At 31.4% G+C, this 17,500-nt stretch overlaps 1 protein-coding gene across 6 annotated transcripts in view; it reads right to left on the reverse strand.

Moving 5' to 3' along the window:
- The window catches only part of LOC127065028 (serine/threonine-protein phosphatase 2B catalytic subunit 2-like), a 184,089-nt gene that overhangs the window by 12,903 nt on the left and 153,686 nt on the right, over positions 1 to 17,500 (reverse strand). For 3 of the 6 annotated variants that reach the window (XM_050996840.1, XM_050996839.1, XM_050996841.1), the window contains exons 6-9: positions 16,425 to 16,564; positions 11,699 to 11,870; positions 10,516 to 10,642; positions 10,128 to 10,208 (exon numbers count right to left, since the gene is read on the reverse strand). In XM_050996840.1, coding sequence (XP_050852797.1) covers positions 10,128 to 10,208; positions 10,516 to 10,642; positions 11,699 to 11,870; positions 16,425 to 16,564 — 520 coding nt within the window. Of the gene's footprint in view, positions 1 to 4,992; positions 5,026 to 8,261; positions 8,351 to 10,127; positions 10,209 to 10,515; positions 10,643 to 11,698; positions 11,871 to 16,424; positions 16,565 to 17,500 lie in introns of those variants that run through there. The other 3 variants (XM_050996838.1, XM_050996837.1, XM_050996842.1) reach the window with 2 other exon arrangements.

Consider the following 17,500-nt stretch of genomic DNA (forward strand, 5'->3'; position numbering starts at 1 on the left):
ATAATACATATGTAGGTTGCAGTATTAATTGCGCTCATTAAAAGGGAAACTACTGGCTGGCGATCGTTATCAAGTCGCCACGGATCTATAGAGGAAACAACGCGCACACACACATCACATCACACACACACACACGCGCGCATAACCGGTAGTGCATTATTATCGTGTTCGCGCAATAGAGCTTGCAGAAAAGCTTGGTAAAGCGAGCGTGTAGCGTTTCGACATTGAAAATCGATTTTCCTTCTCGTAGTTCGTGCGAGGTCGTGAGATTTCGGTGATTGAGGAAGGAAAAGAAAGAAAGTGAAATAATAATGACGATGATGACGATGATAACAATGATAACGATGACGATGATAAGAATGAACACGATAAATTGGTAAAGCACGAAACTATTGAAGTCGTTTGTTGTTCGTCGTTCGTCGTTCGTCGTCCGTCTTCCGTCATTTTTTTATTATTCTTCTTTTTTTTTATTTTTCTTATTTTTTTTTGAAATCATTTCAGCATGGATTTAAATAAAAAAAAAAAAACATCGAAGGGAAAGAAAAAATCAAGAGGAAAAAAAATATTAACTTTGATATTTCCTGTAATTTATCATTTTTACCATGATGATGGGAAGGGGAGATAAGAGGGTGGAATAGTGTGTGTATGGGGTGCAAATCAATTTGTACGGTAAAAGTAGCCCTTCGGTAAATATTCTTTAAATAAATATTTGAAATACTACAAATTACTAATAAATGTAAGTTAATCGTTAAGATCGTTGAAAGAAATTTAGAGATACTTCAAAAATTTTCTCGTCACATTCCAAGCTCTCCTTGTTCTTCGTTAAAAAATTGGGAGGAAGATAAATAGAGAGAGAGAGACAGAGAGAGAGAGAGAGAGAGAGAGAGAGAGAGAGAGAGAGAGAGAGATACAGACAGAGAGAGATAGAATAAATACCTTCAAAAAAAAATAGAAGAACAAAAAAGAAAAAGAAAAGAAGAAATAAATTTCATCTAAGAAATCTCGATTATTATATATCACGAGATAAATCCTTTCGATATTCATAAGAATAAGAAGACGAAATTTCGCAGTAAATAATATATACGATGAAAATCGTGAAAGTTATTCGAAATATTTGACTATTAAAATATTCAGTCGAACTAAACTTCGAGACTAGTCGTAGCATAGAGAAGCGCACGTGTGTGTGTGTGTATGTGTGTGTGTATGTGTGTATAAGAGAGAGAGAAAGAGAGAGAGAGAGAGAGAGAAAGCAATGACAAAAATATCCAAAGATCGTAAAGGACAAATAAAAAGAAAAAAGAGAAAAAAAGGAAAAGAAAAAAGAAAAGAATAAAAAAAAAAGAAAGAGAGAGAAACATCGGACATATTCGTTCGGAGACGAATATGGTGGGTCAGAGTGGGGATGTCGAGGTCGAAGGATGTAGGGTGAGGGAAATGTAAGGAGAAGGGGGGATAAGTTTTGAAATGGTACACATAAAAGCGAAAGTGTTGGTTGGCTGTTAGGAGACGCTTTAAATCCGTCAGAAATCCGATTCGTTTGGTGCGAGGTAGAATAAGCCAACTAAATGAGAAGACCGAAAGAGAAAAGGAAGAAGAAGAAGAAGAAGAAGAAGAAGAAGAAGATGAAGAGATGGAAGACGAGTAGTGGTAGTAGAAAAAGAAGAAGAAGAAGGAGGAGGAGAAGGAGAAGGAGAAGGAGAAGGGAGAGGAAGAGGAAGTAAAAGAGCAGTAGTTTAGCTTGTTGGTCGTTCCATTGCATCGTAAAATACGCAAATAAACCGAAACTCGTAGTCGACTCGTAGTTGAACGAGGAAAACTCAAAACAACCGAGAGTAGGAGTTCGCAAAAGCACTGGGTTAAAAAGACTGTGCTATGGAACAGAAGAAGAAAAGTGAAAAGGGGGTATAAAGGGGGTAAGAAGAGGTTAGAAGGGGTTAGAAGGGGTTAGAAGGGGTTAGAAGGGGTTAGAAGGGGTTAGAAGGGGTTATAGAGAGAGAGAGAGAGAGAGAGAAGAGAGTAAAAAGAAGGGAAGAGGGTGATGGTAAAAGTAGACGAAGGGGTTCCTCGAGAGACCATAAAGCTTGGTCGCGTCCGAGCGTTTATAACGAACGCAACGCGCGGAAATACGGCCGCTTAATCCCAGAGAAACGGTGACACACAGAAATATTCCAACGTGACTTTCGTGCTTTAATCCATGGAGGACTTCTACCAAAGCTTTTGCCTCTCCCTCTTTCTCTTCCTTTCTTTCTCTCTCTCTCTCTCTCACTATCTATCTCGCTTTCCTCTCTTTTACTCTCTTTCTCTCATATATAACCAACGTAGTAGTAACTCTCCGCATAAATTTACTATCCCCCGACGATCTTAAATTTATCGCTACGAGAGAGCAAGGGAGAGAGAGAGAAAGAGAGTGAGAGAGAGAGAGAGAACTTTTCTACCTCTCTCTTTCTCTCTCGTACGTTGAATCAAAATGATATCTCGTTTCTCTCTCTCTCTCTCTCTCTCTCTTCCTCTTTATCTCTTTAGCGTCAACACGTAGGAAGAATTTTCGTGAAAAAATTTAAGCTCCTTTTATTATTTATTTATGTATTTATTTAATGTATTTATTCGACTATTTATTTAGTTACTGTTTTATTATTTTCTTCTTCTACGTTAATATTTCTATCATTCCGACGAAGTATCGCATTCGTTAAATGTAAAATGTTAAGTAATAGAAATAGATGAATGCTACGAGGATTATATTTCTTTCTTTCTTCTTCTTCTTCTTCTTTTTTTTGTCTGTTTTTTGGTCAAGAGTTTGTAAATCTCATCGAATTCTCTACTTTTTATTATCGACTTTGACTTTTTTCTTCAAACGACGGAGGAATCTACGAACGTTCTCGAAATTTAGGAAACGATGTAATAAATGTTTTTTCTTTTTCTTTTTTATTTTCGTTTATTTTTTTTTTTTTTAGACGCACATTAATGACGGGGGATAGGTGTAATAATAAAATAACTCTAGGATCCCTATGTGTCTATTCGCGATAAATCAAGATCGTTCGAGCTGGCATGTGCTCTTCTATGTGACTATAATAAAACGAACGGAGAAGAAAAAATGAAAAAAAAAAACAGGGAAATAGAGAGATAGATAGATAGATAGATAGATAGATAGATAGAGAGAGAGAGAGAGAGAGAGAGAGATAAAGAGATAGATAGAGAGTAAGTTATTGGCTAATAATGCCACTGTATGGCCATGAGAGACGTATAGGACGGCAATAGTTATTACCACATTAATTTAATGTTCTCTAGCAAACGCAAAACACGCATGGACAGGTGTATCCGTGTGTATGTATATATGTACGATATGTCAGTGTGTGCATTTAGAGCTCTAGGAAAAATCGTAAACTTCGTCCAAATTTAAATGTTCGTATTTCATCAGCCATAAACGCGAAATCCTCCTTCCTCTCTGTTGCGATGATTGGTCAACATTTTTATTGATCTCTTTCTTTTTTTTTCTATTTTTTTTTTTTTTGTCGGTGCTAGCAATGACGACTTTGGTTTGTTAATGGCGAAAAAAGAGAAATGGAGAACGATGAAACTTGGTAGATAAGTGATAAAAATTAAATGAAGAAAAAAAAAAGTAAATAAATGAATTAAATGAATAAATAAGATTGGTGATGGTGTTGTTTAGTGGTAGTTGGTTATGGTGGTTGGTAGGGAGAAGTTATGGAATGAAAAATGGCGGCTCGATGAGAAGTAGCGAAGGGGGTGCATGTCGAGCGTATTAAATGTGTATATATATATATATATATATATATATATATATATATTAAATTGAAAAAAGTAATTCAGCGTCTACGTAAATAAAGGAGGATAGAAACGAGCGTCAAATATATGCGAGGCTTGTGAGCGTAAAAAAGAGAGAGAGAAAGAGATAGGAAAGAACAATAGAAAGAGATAGAGTAATAGATAGATAAAAAAATAAAGCGTAGAAAAGAACTCAAAATAAATCAACTCTATTGTTATCGTTAATACGTATTATTCTGATTTCGTTATTAATGGGGAAGATATTGAAATTGAAATATCTAATAAATACAAAATTTGTTATATATATATATGAGGGACGATATACAAGAAGGGCAGAGATAGAGAGAGAGAGAGAGAGAGAAAATAAAATTATGTGAGAATAAACAATGAATAATTCGAACAACGACTACTCGAAATCTTATATTATCTAAAATATACAAATTGATGAATTATAATTAATTGGTCATCTTTTTTTGATTAAATATTAATCTTACTCTCGCTTTTCCTCTCTCTCTTTCTTATTGGATAAGAATTTTTTATTTTGTCAATGTGTGGTTGGAGAAAGATTCGGAATACACATAAAGAGAGAGACAGAGAAAGAGAGGAATGGTTAAGAAAATGGAAATTGTTGTCTTGATCATGTGGAAAGGGATAATAGATAGAGATAGAAATACAAAGAGAAAGAGAGATAGAGAGAGAAAAAGAGATAGAGAGATAGATAGAGATAGAGATAGAGAAAGAGATAGAGAGATAGATAGAGATAGAGATAGAGAAAAATAGAGAAGAAAATGTTGATTAAAAATAGGAAAAAAAAGGAATTTTCTAAGCAGCTTTTAACACGAGACGAGTCTTGACGAAACGTGCCGACGCGCGAATAACATATCTACTAAATACGTATGTACGTATGTACATACATAATATTACTGTTATTAAAACAAACCAAAAACGCATGGCAATTAAAAAATAAAAAAGAAAGAAAAAAGGAACGAATTAAAAGTTAATATATTATTCCGTAATAATAATAATAATAATAATAAAAATAAAAATAATAATAATAATAACAATAGCAAATTAATCATAACAATGAAAAAAGAAAAGAAAAGAAAAAAAAAGAAAAACAGTCCGGGTTAATTTTTTTTTTTAGCAAATCGTTCAAAGAATTTCAGCGAGTTGTCAACAAGAGTAAGTCGTCGGCTCACGGGGACTTACCATTTTTTTTTTGGACAACGACTTTGGCTGCGACTTTACACGGGGGTTGCGTATGCCGAACAACAACGGAGAGTTGTTTTGAGTGGTAGTAGTAGTAGTAGTAGTAATAGTAGTAGTAGTAGTAGTTTAGTAGTAGTAGTAGTAGTAGTAGTTTAGTAGTAGTAGTAGTAGTAGTTTAGTAGTAGTAGTAGTAATAGTAGTAGTATAGTAGTAGTAGTAGTAGTAGTAGTAGTAGTAGTAATAGTAGTAGTATAGTAGTAGTAGTAGTAGTAGTAGTAGTATAGTAGTAGTAGTATAGTAGTAGTAGTAGTAGTAGTAGTAGTAGTAGTAGTAGTAGGTAGTAGAAGTAGAGGTAGTAGTAGCATAGTGTCGTGCCGAGATAAGAGGAGTCCAAGGCCAGTGTGATTGATACAAATATAATAGAGAAGGAGAGTACGATAAAAGATAGTCAGTGCAATTTAGGGGTTGAATGGGGTTTAAAGGGGGTTTGCAGGGGTGGGCAACGGGGTGTTTGCGGTCACGTAAAGGGCTCGAGTGGGGGGTGAGGGTCCTAAAGGAATATATGAGAAGGCCACGTGACTCTTCGACAACAATTAGGCTGAATCGTGATGAAGAAAGAAATAAAGAAAGAAAGAAAGAAAGAACGAAAGAAAGAAAGAAAGGAAGAGAAAAGAAAAAAAAAGAAAAGAAAATGGTGAAAGTAAAAGTTACCCTCCTTTGATGTAGATATATATATATATATATATATATATATATATATGTATGTATGTATATATGTATATATATATGTGTATGTATGTATCTATATGTAGGTTTATATATATATATATATAAATGTGTGTGTGGGTGTACGTATGATACGTACGATAAATGATTGTCATATTTTTTTTTTTATATTTTTCTTTTCTTGGAGATATTGATATGAGAAGAAATCGATAAAGAAGAAATATATATTGTGTAACATAAATATCACAGGCGAATGTGATCTCTGATTATAGCTTGGATCATTTCATGACTATTTTCGAAATAAGAAGTAGAAGAAAAAGAAGAGGAGGAAGAAAAGTGGAAGAAATCGAAGGTTATTTCGCGAAGATAAAGATAAATATAAAGAGAGACAGAGAGAAAGAAACAGAGATAGAGATAGATAGATAGATAAATAGAGAGAGAGAGAGAGAGAGAGAGAGAGAGAGAGAGATAGAAAGGAGCATGTACTTGTTTGTTCGATCAAAGGCTAACTAAATCAGCTAGACATCCGCCTGTGTGTACCATAATTCAAATTAACTTCTTACGTATACACACAAATATATATATATATATATTTATATATATATACACATACATATATAAATATATAACAAAGATAATCATATGAAAAGAAGGAACGAGAGATGGACGAAATATGTAAAGAACATACGAGAAAAAGAGAAAGAGAGAGACAGAGCGACAGATAGAGAAAGAGAAAGAAAGAGAGAGAAAAAGAGAGAGAGAGAGAGAGAGAGAGAGAGAAAGAGATAGAAAGAAAGGAAAGAATAAACGAAATATATATATATATAGATTAAAAATTTATGGGCTGGAATGGAGGTGAATGTAATTAATAAAGAGAAAAGAAAAAAAAAAGGAAAATATCGAGATATCATTACTTCGATATATGATTATCGATAGTTTCGTAATATCGTAAGGGATGATTTGGTGAATCCTAATGAATTTTTTTTTTATAAAGTTACATATACACGTAATAAGTATATAGAAATATACGTAAATACTATACACGTAAATGGTTGAAATGACAAAGAGAGAGAAAGAGAGAAAAAGAGAGAGATAAAAAGAAAGAAAAAATATACATATATGTACATATGGATTGTAAAAAAATGTTGATTGAAAAATTAATTGATGCAAGACCTAAAGTCGATTATTAAATCTCGATGTTATCCTTTGTATCGAGATCTACATATGTCGCTGCTATTTAACAATTTTATTATTTTATATGAAATAAATAATTATTTTCATTCTTTTAAGATCTAAATTTTCTCTATTTTTTCTATTTGTTTAATGCTTTTTTTTCTTTTTTCTATTTTTGTTAAATAGAAGCGATACGAATAGAATCGACGCGAATCGCATGCGTGAAAGTTCGATCTTCGGCACGGCGATGATATTCTTCATGTCTCCCCCGATTTTTATTCATCTATTTTATTCCTTTATTTATTCATTAATTAACTATTTTTTCGTCTATCAAAAATTTAATTAATAGATTCGTTGAGACTAATGAATATGAACATGACACCGTTCCGTAGATGAAACATGTATATATATATCGAACCAAGATAAGAGTTCGTGAAAAATGTATAAAATTCAGGCTGGTGTTTTAGCAATCTTATGTAGAAAAAGTGTATGTAAGTATATATATATATATATATATATATATATATATATATATATATATACATAATATAATATACAGAAAAATATATATATATATTATATTTAAATATGAAGTCGAAATGTGATAATAGAAAACAAAAAAAAATAGAGGGCTGAATAGATAAACAGATAGACAGAGAAAGAAAGAGAGAGATAGAGATAGAGAGAGAGAGAGAGAGAGAGAGAGAGAGAGAGAGAGAGAGAAAGAAAGAGAGAGCAAAAAGATAGAAAGAACGAGAGAAAAAATAGAAACCACTCGTACCTTTGCTATGCAAGATGTACCGTGAAAGAGATTGATAATAAATGGTACATACACACGTGACAATAACACTAATAATAATAATAATAATAATAATAATAATAATAATAATAATAATAATAATAATAATAATAATAATAATAATAATAATAATAATAATATAATAATAATAATAATGTATATATATTATATATAATATATTATATATTATATATGTATGATGAGCTGCGTTTTATGTGTTCTGCTTTCCGAGTGAAATGAAGAAAAAAAACGAGACCAACGTGAAAACGATTCGACAAAATAAATAAATAAATAAATAAATAAGTAAATAAATGACCAAACAAATAAATAAGTAATAAAAAGAAGAAAGAGATAGAAAAGATAGAGAGAACAATGTAAGAAGTAGAAAAAGTAGAAGTACAAGTAGAGAGAAACTCGACACACCGACACTATTTATGTAATATATATATATATATATATATATATATATATATATATATGATATATAATATATATATATATATATATATATCTATATATATATGATATATAATATATATATATATATCTATATATATATGATATATAATATATATATATAATATAGCTAAAAATCAATGATAATCAATGAAGCATTTAATAATGTGGCGATTAAAATGATCGATTGGCGCTTCTTACCATCTGTCCGTGCAGCGGGTGAGAATGTAAAGAGAAATATCATTCAAAAAAAATTTTTTTTTTTCCATGATTTCATATCACACAGTGAAATATATGTATATAATATATAATCGAACGGGATTCGTGGGGATATTATTATTATTATATCTGTGTTTTACTACTTTCTTTTCTTATTTTTTTTTTTTTCTAAATCATTTTTTGCCTACCGAAGGAATTTATTTATATCCCTTCGACCGTGTGTAATATACACGTGATAGAATTTTCGTGTCGTTATTTTTATGGAGGGGTAGGAGGAAGGGGGTTGATTTAGCGGCCTGTGAATGGCAAGTGGGAGTTGAAGGGGGACGTAGGGGTAGAAACACACCAAAATATGGGGTAAAAAGTGTGATACGATGGGAGATAGCACGAGTAAATTCGCGTGTGCCCTTAAATCTTATGTCGGGGTAGAAAATTATCAATTTTTTTCTTTCTTTCTTTCTTTCTTTCTTTTCTTTTTTTCTTATATACACCTTGGAAAAAAAGATTGTATTTTTTGATCATCATTGAAATAAGCGGCGAAGAGGAAGGAAAAAGAAAAAAAGAAGAAAAAAGAAAAAGTATTACGAAAGATTTGATTGGAAAAGTGATGAAAGATTTTAGAGCACAATCGCAATGTAGTAAACACGAGCAACGAATCTCTGCATGACACACGATCGATCTTTCCTCCATTTTTATTTTTTACTTTCTATTTTACTTCATTCTTTTATTATTTCTTTTATTATTATTTTTTTTTCTTTTTCATAGGAACGCGACGATTCAGAAGAGAAGCAGTAGCAGCAGCAAGAGAATATAAAAAACGATATATTCTACAGTAAATATAAATTGGAAAAGAAAGAAGAAAAAAAAATAGAAAAAAAAAGAAATTTTGAGAAATCTAGATCGTAAGAGAAAGAGAGAATGATTTCGTCACGATCATTTTTTTTTTTTTTCGTTAAGAACGATAATGCTTGCTACTTTGCGCGTAATTCGTATCAAAAGGGGATGTAAGGGTGTAAAAGGGGACGCTGGACAGTTAGACGCAAGAGAAAAAAAAAAATAGAAAAAAAAAGATATGAATCCTCGCGTTCCAGAATATTTAAATAGTTCTTCTTAAGTCGTGACACAAAATGGAATACTCTTTTTATATTAATTTCATTTTATTTCGTTATACTTTATTTTAGCAGTTTCCGTGAAATTTTTTCATTCTCAGTGATTCTCGTCCTTCGAATTTGGAAGATTTATATTCTTTCTCTTCCTTTTTTTTTCTTTTTCTTTATATTTTTCTCTATTATTGAAATATATATATATATATATATTTTTTTGACGGGAGAGAGATAGACAGAGAGATAGATAGAAAGATATGAACGTTCACTGTTCAACATACGCTAACGAGAGTTTCTCTTGAGATTTTCGATGGACGACAACGACGATTTTATTCTCCAAGGGACTAAAGTTTTTCTTTTCAATGAGAATTTTTTCTTTGTTTTTTTTTTTTCACGTGGATTTTCATCAGATATATATATATATGTGTGTGTGTGACGACATTTCTTTTTCTCTCTCTCTCTCTTTCTTTCTTTTTCTCGATTTCTCTTTCTCTCGGTTTCTCTTATTCTTTTGCTTTAACTAGAAAGAAGAGAGACCAACCGAGTGTAGTCACGACTTAAGACGAACCAACGAACAAAGCTTCGCTCGACATGTTCTGCAAAGAAGGCTTCAAAATTAAAGGTGAACCCGAATAATGAAAAGTCACAGTGGACATTACCTTCCTCGAGGCCATCATCGCCGTCGCTCATCAATTCATCGTCCGAGCATATGTTTAGTACGTTCACCAGCATCTCTGTGACTGGAAATAGAAAGGAAGAAGAATAAGAGGGAGAAAAATTTGAAAAGAAAGAAATGAAGAAAGATAATAATTGAAAACAACAAAAAAATCGTATTGTAATCGTTATTATTATTATTATTATTTTTTTTTAATTAAATTAAATTAAATTAAATTTTATTTTATTTTATTTTATTTTATTTTATTTTATTTTATTCAAATCTTTTAATTTTTTTTTTTTCTATCACTAAATATGTATTTTTATTTGTTATTATTTATGACAGAAGGGAAAAGGGAGAGAAAAAAGAAGAATAAAGAATGTTAATTTTACCTTTTTCACCAACGAACGGTAAAGACCACGTAAAAACGTCCATAAAGTTGGGTAGCCAATAGGGATGAGGCGAACAGTTGAATTGCCTGATGTTCATTACGTTATTTTCGTATTTCAATACGGCTGCCTGAAACAAAAGAATTTTTTTCCTTCGTTTTTTTTTTTTTATTTTTTTTCTCTTTTCGATTCCTTTGATCAAAAAACCTTTACAACATAATATCTCCCTTTCGGCTTGAATTAATCTTCATTTCTCTGTAATCTACATATTCAGCTAGTTTTTTGCCAAAACGTCGAATACCGACATATTTCATTTATTAACGACATCTCGAAAAATATGAATGAGTAAGAATTATTTCATTACGAAGTCGTCGGCCATCTTTTTTCTTTTTCTTTTTCTCTTTGCTTTTTCTTTTTTCTTTCTTTTTTTCGTTACGAGAAATATTGACAATATTTCCATTGTATATGAATGTTCATGGAAGTAAATTTATCGAATAAAAAAGTTAACAAATTTCATAATCCAACATTAGATTAAAAAATTCGGTTAATTATTTATCATTTGAAGAATTTGAAACATTTCTTTGCCAATATATAAAAGTAATAAATTATGAAAGTAAAAAGGAAAAAAAAATTGCGTTAACAGATATGCGTGTGTAATAATAAAAATAAAAAATTGACGGATAAAATAAAATTGCAAATTCGATAATCCAAAATTGCTTTAATACTTCGACAATACTAATTACTTTAATAATCTATCCTATTGGCGATCGGTACATATGCTATTAGAAGCAAATTTTACAAGTAAAAGAGATAGATACGCGCATGTACGATAATAAATAAATAAATAAATAAATAAATAATTATCAAAGGGATATAGATCAGATGCGTATACTATCATAAGAAAATTTTAAATAATAAATAAATTGATAGAACGGAAGTTGAAAATTTGATTATCTGAAATTGCTTTAATATTCGGATAATATTTATTATCTTAATAAACGTTCGCAATTGATACTTACGTGTATATACGTAATATCACGAGTTAATTTTTAAATTAAAAGAGCTCGATTGATAAGCGTGTATTTAATCAATAAATAAATAGACAAATACACAAAATTAACAAATGAACAAATATATACAATAATTTTCAATCTGTAATAAATTAATAATATTGCAAATCTGTTACCTTGTTGTTATAAACGTCGAGATAATTAGGCGCGCTAAAGATGGTGATTAGCGATGGGAAGCCCGTCGTTTGAGATTTTCGATACATACGGTATCCCGCGTCCTGTGCCTCATGCGCTCTTATGATGCTCAGCAGATTATTGGTCTGCAGGAAGTCGCAACACGCCGCGTAACTGAAACAGAGATAGAGAGTTTAGATAGATCGTCTCGAATTCCGACGTTCGAGAGTCCACCGGATATAGATGGAGAGACAACTTCCGAGTGCTTTCGATTAAATCCGAGGCCAGACCGGACAACATTTTCACGAGAAATTTAGCATTTACGTGACTTGACTGTCTATCTAAAAACGTGAAATAATCTTCGTCGAAATCGTTTTATTCGAATAATGTTATGTGTACGATATTACGTGGATCCAATAACATACATTTAACATACATCAAATGGAGGAATTATCGAAATTTTCTAAATAATACTTGATAATTTTTCCTTTTTTTTTTTTATTCTCCTCCTCTATTAGAAACGTGAAATTATTGTATTATTTCTAATTTTTATATTAGATTATTATAAACATTTAACATGGCATTTAATTATCTAAACAAGAATCGTGTTTCCATTAAAGATAAATAATTTCATTCGAGTGAGTCACGATATTCATTCCCCATATCATATTATCCCGTCGATTTCGTATTTTTAAAATTATCTGAATTTTACGTTTCTTTTTAATCTTTTTTTTTCACTCTCCATATGCACCTAAGTCTTTAGAAGAAATATTAATTACATCCAACGTGATCCGTATTATAATATTTTTCATTTTTATTTCTTCATTTAATATATTTCAAAGGTGTCACGTGTATTATAAAATATCAATGGAATTACTTGCAATGAAAAATAAAAATTAAAAAGAGAACAAGAGAGAGAGAGAGAGAGAGAGAGAGAGAGAACATTTTATTATGAAAATCGAATATTATCGAAGATCGAAATAAAAGAAACCATCGATTAAAGGCATCGATTAAAATATCTATCAAATTTATTATTAATATATACATATATATATATATATATATATATATATATATTCGAAGGGATGATATGATTTAACAAAAGGTTTGAACGAACGAGTTTACAACCTTTTATCGTCGTTTTATCAGGTGGATGAAATTATTCGCTTGCGAGCTAGCTCGCGTGTTCGTTACAAACGATAATAGTGGTAGTAGTACTACTACTAGTAGTAGTATTAGTAGTAGTAGTAATAGTAGTAATAGTAGTAGTACTACTAGTAGTAGTAGTAGTAGAATTGCTCGAGAGTTTTCGTCGAGAGGGACTTTCCTCGACGGTTTTGCTTCTCGTTCCTCTCGTCGTTATCAACCGTGTCAAAGAAAGACGGAACAAGTGAACCAGAAAGAGAAAGAGATAGATAGATAGATAGAGAGAGAGAGAGAGAGAGAGAGAGAGAGAGAGAGAGAGAGAGAGAGAGAGAAGAGACCGTGGAGTAAGCCGTGAAACAATTTCAACGTTGCAAAGTGTTAGTTCGAACGTTTGGACGCGAAACTTCCTATTCGAGAAACTCTCAAGTCAGTGCTAACGCGTGTCAGGAGCAGTGGTTCTCAAACCACTTTTCAAATTGATTTTACGGTAAAGTCTCTCCCTCTCTTTCTCTCTCTCTCTCTCTCTTTCTATCTCTCTATCTCTCTTTTTCTCTCTCTATGAGCTTGTTTGTAGTTACAAGAAAGCAAAACGATTTTAGAGAGTTTGCCTTTTATGGAACTTCGATCAACCCTCTCTCTCTCTCTCTTTCTCCTCTCTTTCCCCTTTCTCTTACCCTATCTATAGTAAAATAACTAATCCAAGTAGTTAGTCGTAAATTATAATTTGTTAATTTTGTCTCCGCTTTTCTCTATGTAAGTTTCCGTATATTGAATGCATCTAGGTAGGCATATACATACATATATACATATATACATATATATATATATATATATATATATATATATTACGTGCTCGTAAAGGGATCATGTAAAGTTTTCAACGCTTAGGAACTTCATATATATATATATATACACCTACTCATACTACGTGAACGTAGATATATCGATTATAATCGCTAATTTAATTCGTACCTCATCGTCGGGATCAATTACAAATGCAAATAACCGACGATTTGTATTCAATGATAGTAGTATCGCTGCAAGATATATATATATATATATATATATATATATATATATATGTATGCATGGATATATGTATGTATATGCGTTTGTATGCGATTTTCAAAACGGAAACGTTATTTTGTTATGATGCCACATCGCATAGTTTGTAAGTACGACAAGGATATATCGAATTGAAATCATTTGCTACACAATAAATATCTATTTACGGTTGGTTACTTAATACACGTATGTATATTTAGACGTACAAGTAACTATAAATCTTTCATCATAACGATTTTACGATATTCCCTGAACGTTCATGAACCCTATTCGTAATTCCTCGCACATTATCTCACGTATCTAAGAATTTTTTAATTTATTTCTTTATCGTTTTCTTTTCTTTTACCTTTCATTTTAGAAATTTGACGATCGTACGGATAATAGAAGAGTGCAATAATGAGTAAATTTCGTAAAAACTTCTTGTCGATTATTTTTCTTTTTTTGTTTCTTTTCTTTTCTTTTTTTTTTCACAAATCTTTATAGTAGCATCGATAAGAGTAGAAATCGTTTATATCGATTTCGTCAAAATCTCTTACCGATTTCTAGGGATTTATTTTTCTTTTTTTCTTTTTTTATTATTTCACTTCTTATCATCGATCTTTTTAGAAATATTCGCTTCGTCATCACGAAATAAGATATATATATATATATATATATATATATATATATATATATATATACATACACATATACATATGTATAAATATATATGTTCTTGTATACACTTCGAAGAAAAGAGGAGTCGCCGGTCTGCCGGACACGTGTGGCCCTTTTTCTACGATTATGTCTGACCCGATTGAGAGAAAAGCGTGCGAAATATCTGAGTCAAGGTAGTAAAGCAGCAAGCTCGTTTTACTGACCATTAGAGAAAACACGTGTAATATGTATACGACACATAGACTGTTCTGTATAACCACAACCTTCTCCGGACGTGGATTAATGACGTGCTTAACAATAAACCTGCGATAAAACAACGCGACGCTTGTTTGCGTTCCGTCGAGAGCAAGTTTAATGGAAACTCTCTTACTTCTTGAGATATCCTACAAGCTTCCTTCAAGACAAATCGTCTTCGTATTATCCTGCAATCCTCTAATCTTAGTACATGTGTGTGTGTGTATGTGTGTGTGTATGTAGGTGTCTCTATGCGATCATTCAGGAAGAAAAATTGTTCCCTTCGTATATCGTTAGAAAGTAGAAAAATTTTTTTCGCAATTTCTCGACGTTTCCATTTTTCTTCTTTTCCTTCTTCTTCTTTTCTTCTTTTTTTTTTTATTTTATTTTCTTCTTTTTTTTTTTTTTTAATCAAGCTCGTAATAACGCATTAAGAATTGATTGATAAATACGGGGGAGGGGGAGGTGGATAAAAAAATTCTTATGTTACGTTAAAATTCTTCTGAACTAATAAAAAAAGAAATAAATAAGTTCTCAGTCTTGTAAATTGCACAATTTGCAACGAAAGAAAGAAAAGAAAAAGAAAGAAGTACAGTAGAGAAATTATCGATTTATGTAACCATATTCTGATTGATGTATTAGGAATATTTAAAACTAATTTTTTTCTTCCATATATATATATATATATATATATATATATATATATATATATAAATCTTTTGAGAAAAATTTATTGTAAAGAGAAAAGTGAAAAGATGTGTGTAAAAATAAAATGAACGTTTATTAAAATTCGTTCTAATTAATTTAATATTTAACTAATTGCAAAGAGTACAGACACACGCGCATATTTTAGTTTCAGCATACAATTGTTATTACTCTTCACGGCTGAGAGAAAGCTCGGAGATAGAAATGAAGTTGATAAAAGAGGGTGCCGACCTTATCAAGCAAAAACGTATGTGAAGAGCGAGAGAAAGAGAAAGAGAGAGATAGATAGATAGAGAGAAAAAGAGAGTATCCCAGCATAAGTTTGACCAAAGTTAGCTCTTGCAAGGACTTTCTTTCGTCTCGGCTATGCGAGACAAACGACGTGGTAATTAGTCTCTTGATGGGGGTTGCGACGACAAACTGAGGAGAGATGGAAAGAGGAAAGAGAGGGAGTGGGAAGGGGTTAGAGTAGGAGGATGTCAAAGAGAATTAGAAAAGAGAACATTGTGCGGCGAAAGAAAGAGAGTTTTCGTGAGCACGGAAACGAGTCATTTGGAAAATTTTCAAGCAAGTTGTAAGAAGAAAAAGAAGGAGAATAAGAATAAAAAAAAAAGAAAAAGATAAGAAGAAAGAGAAAAAAACAAAGAATGAAAGAGAGAGAGAGAGAGAGAGATAAAAAAAGAGTTCGACGAAAGAAAAATAAATGGAGCTTTTTTATCTTTCAATCCGACAAAAGATAATAATTGATTTAATAGATAATATATTAGGAAAGAATGTTTGTGTATGTTTGTTTGTTTGTTTTTGCGTGTATGTGCGTGAGAGAAAGAATATTGCGTTGTTGTTATTCTTCATCGAATCTGTTCGATGACGTAGCGAAAAATTCTGTTAAGATTATATATGAATGATCTATTTTAATCTCACCTGTAAAAGTATGAACAACCTCTGACGCTATTGTGAGAGAAATGTTCAGCATTCTTCTCGTTGCCAAAATCTTCCAATGGATCCGACCATAAAAGATCGCACATTGGTCCGAACGCTGGTGGCTCTTTGAACCTGTCCAACTGTAACACAATTAGATTTTTGGATAGTCTGATTTCTCTGAATAGTCCTTGTCAATTTTCATATATTAATTATAGATATGATAACAATGATAATAATAATTATTATTATTTAGTTTACTATATAAATTTTTCATTTTATTTCTATAAATCGTCTAATTAGAATTGATGTTTCTTCCTCAAGAAAAGATAAGTGTATTGAATGAGTAACTTTCGGCAATTAAAAAAAAAAAGAAAAGAAAAAAGAGAATAGCATCGAAATAAAATTTTGTCGGAAATGAAATTTACGCGAATAAAATTTCTTACGTTACAAGAACATATATAATTTTGCGATTAAACGGATTTAAAAATTAATTGGAAAGAAAAAGATGCGATATAATGTTTGATCGAAGGTTTGATCGATATAATGAATGATTGAAATATTAGAAAAAGGTAACATAGTCTTTACGTTTTGATGATAATGGCGGTATTGGTATTGTTACGGATGAAGATAAGCAGGATAACAATACGATCGTTCGATTCGTGGCTTCTATAATTAACGTTATGCACCTCGACGATCTGACTACAGTAGATTTATAAATGTGTCGCCATTACTTTGAGAGGATTATCAGACCGCAAATCCGGTTTTCAATGGCAGTCACGGTGAATAGATAGAGAGGGTCCATTCGAATAATCCGTAGTCGATCCCTCGCGAAAACAAGCTCCATTTCAATACATTTTGTTCGAAAGAAAAAAAAAGGAAAAAGAAAAAAAGAAGGAAGAAGTAGAGTCACGTGTTTGTGACTTCAGAGTCGAAAGAATAGAATTTTTTGTTTCTTTTTAATAACAAATTCAATACTTCGAGAGCAAATACAAATTTTATCCCTTGAAAATTTATTTCTAATAGTCGTTTGTGATCGATTGTGATGCAATAATTAAAACGACACAAGCAGAGAAACT

This window comes from Vespula vulgaris, chromosome 7, assembly GCF_905475345.1.
Source record: "Vespula vulgaris chromosome 7, iyVesVulg1.1, whole genome shotgun sequence".
NCBI classification, from domain to species: domain Eukaryota; kingdom Metazoa; phylum Arthropoda; class Insecta; order Hymenoptera; family Vespidae; genus Vespula; species Vespula vulgaris.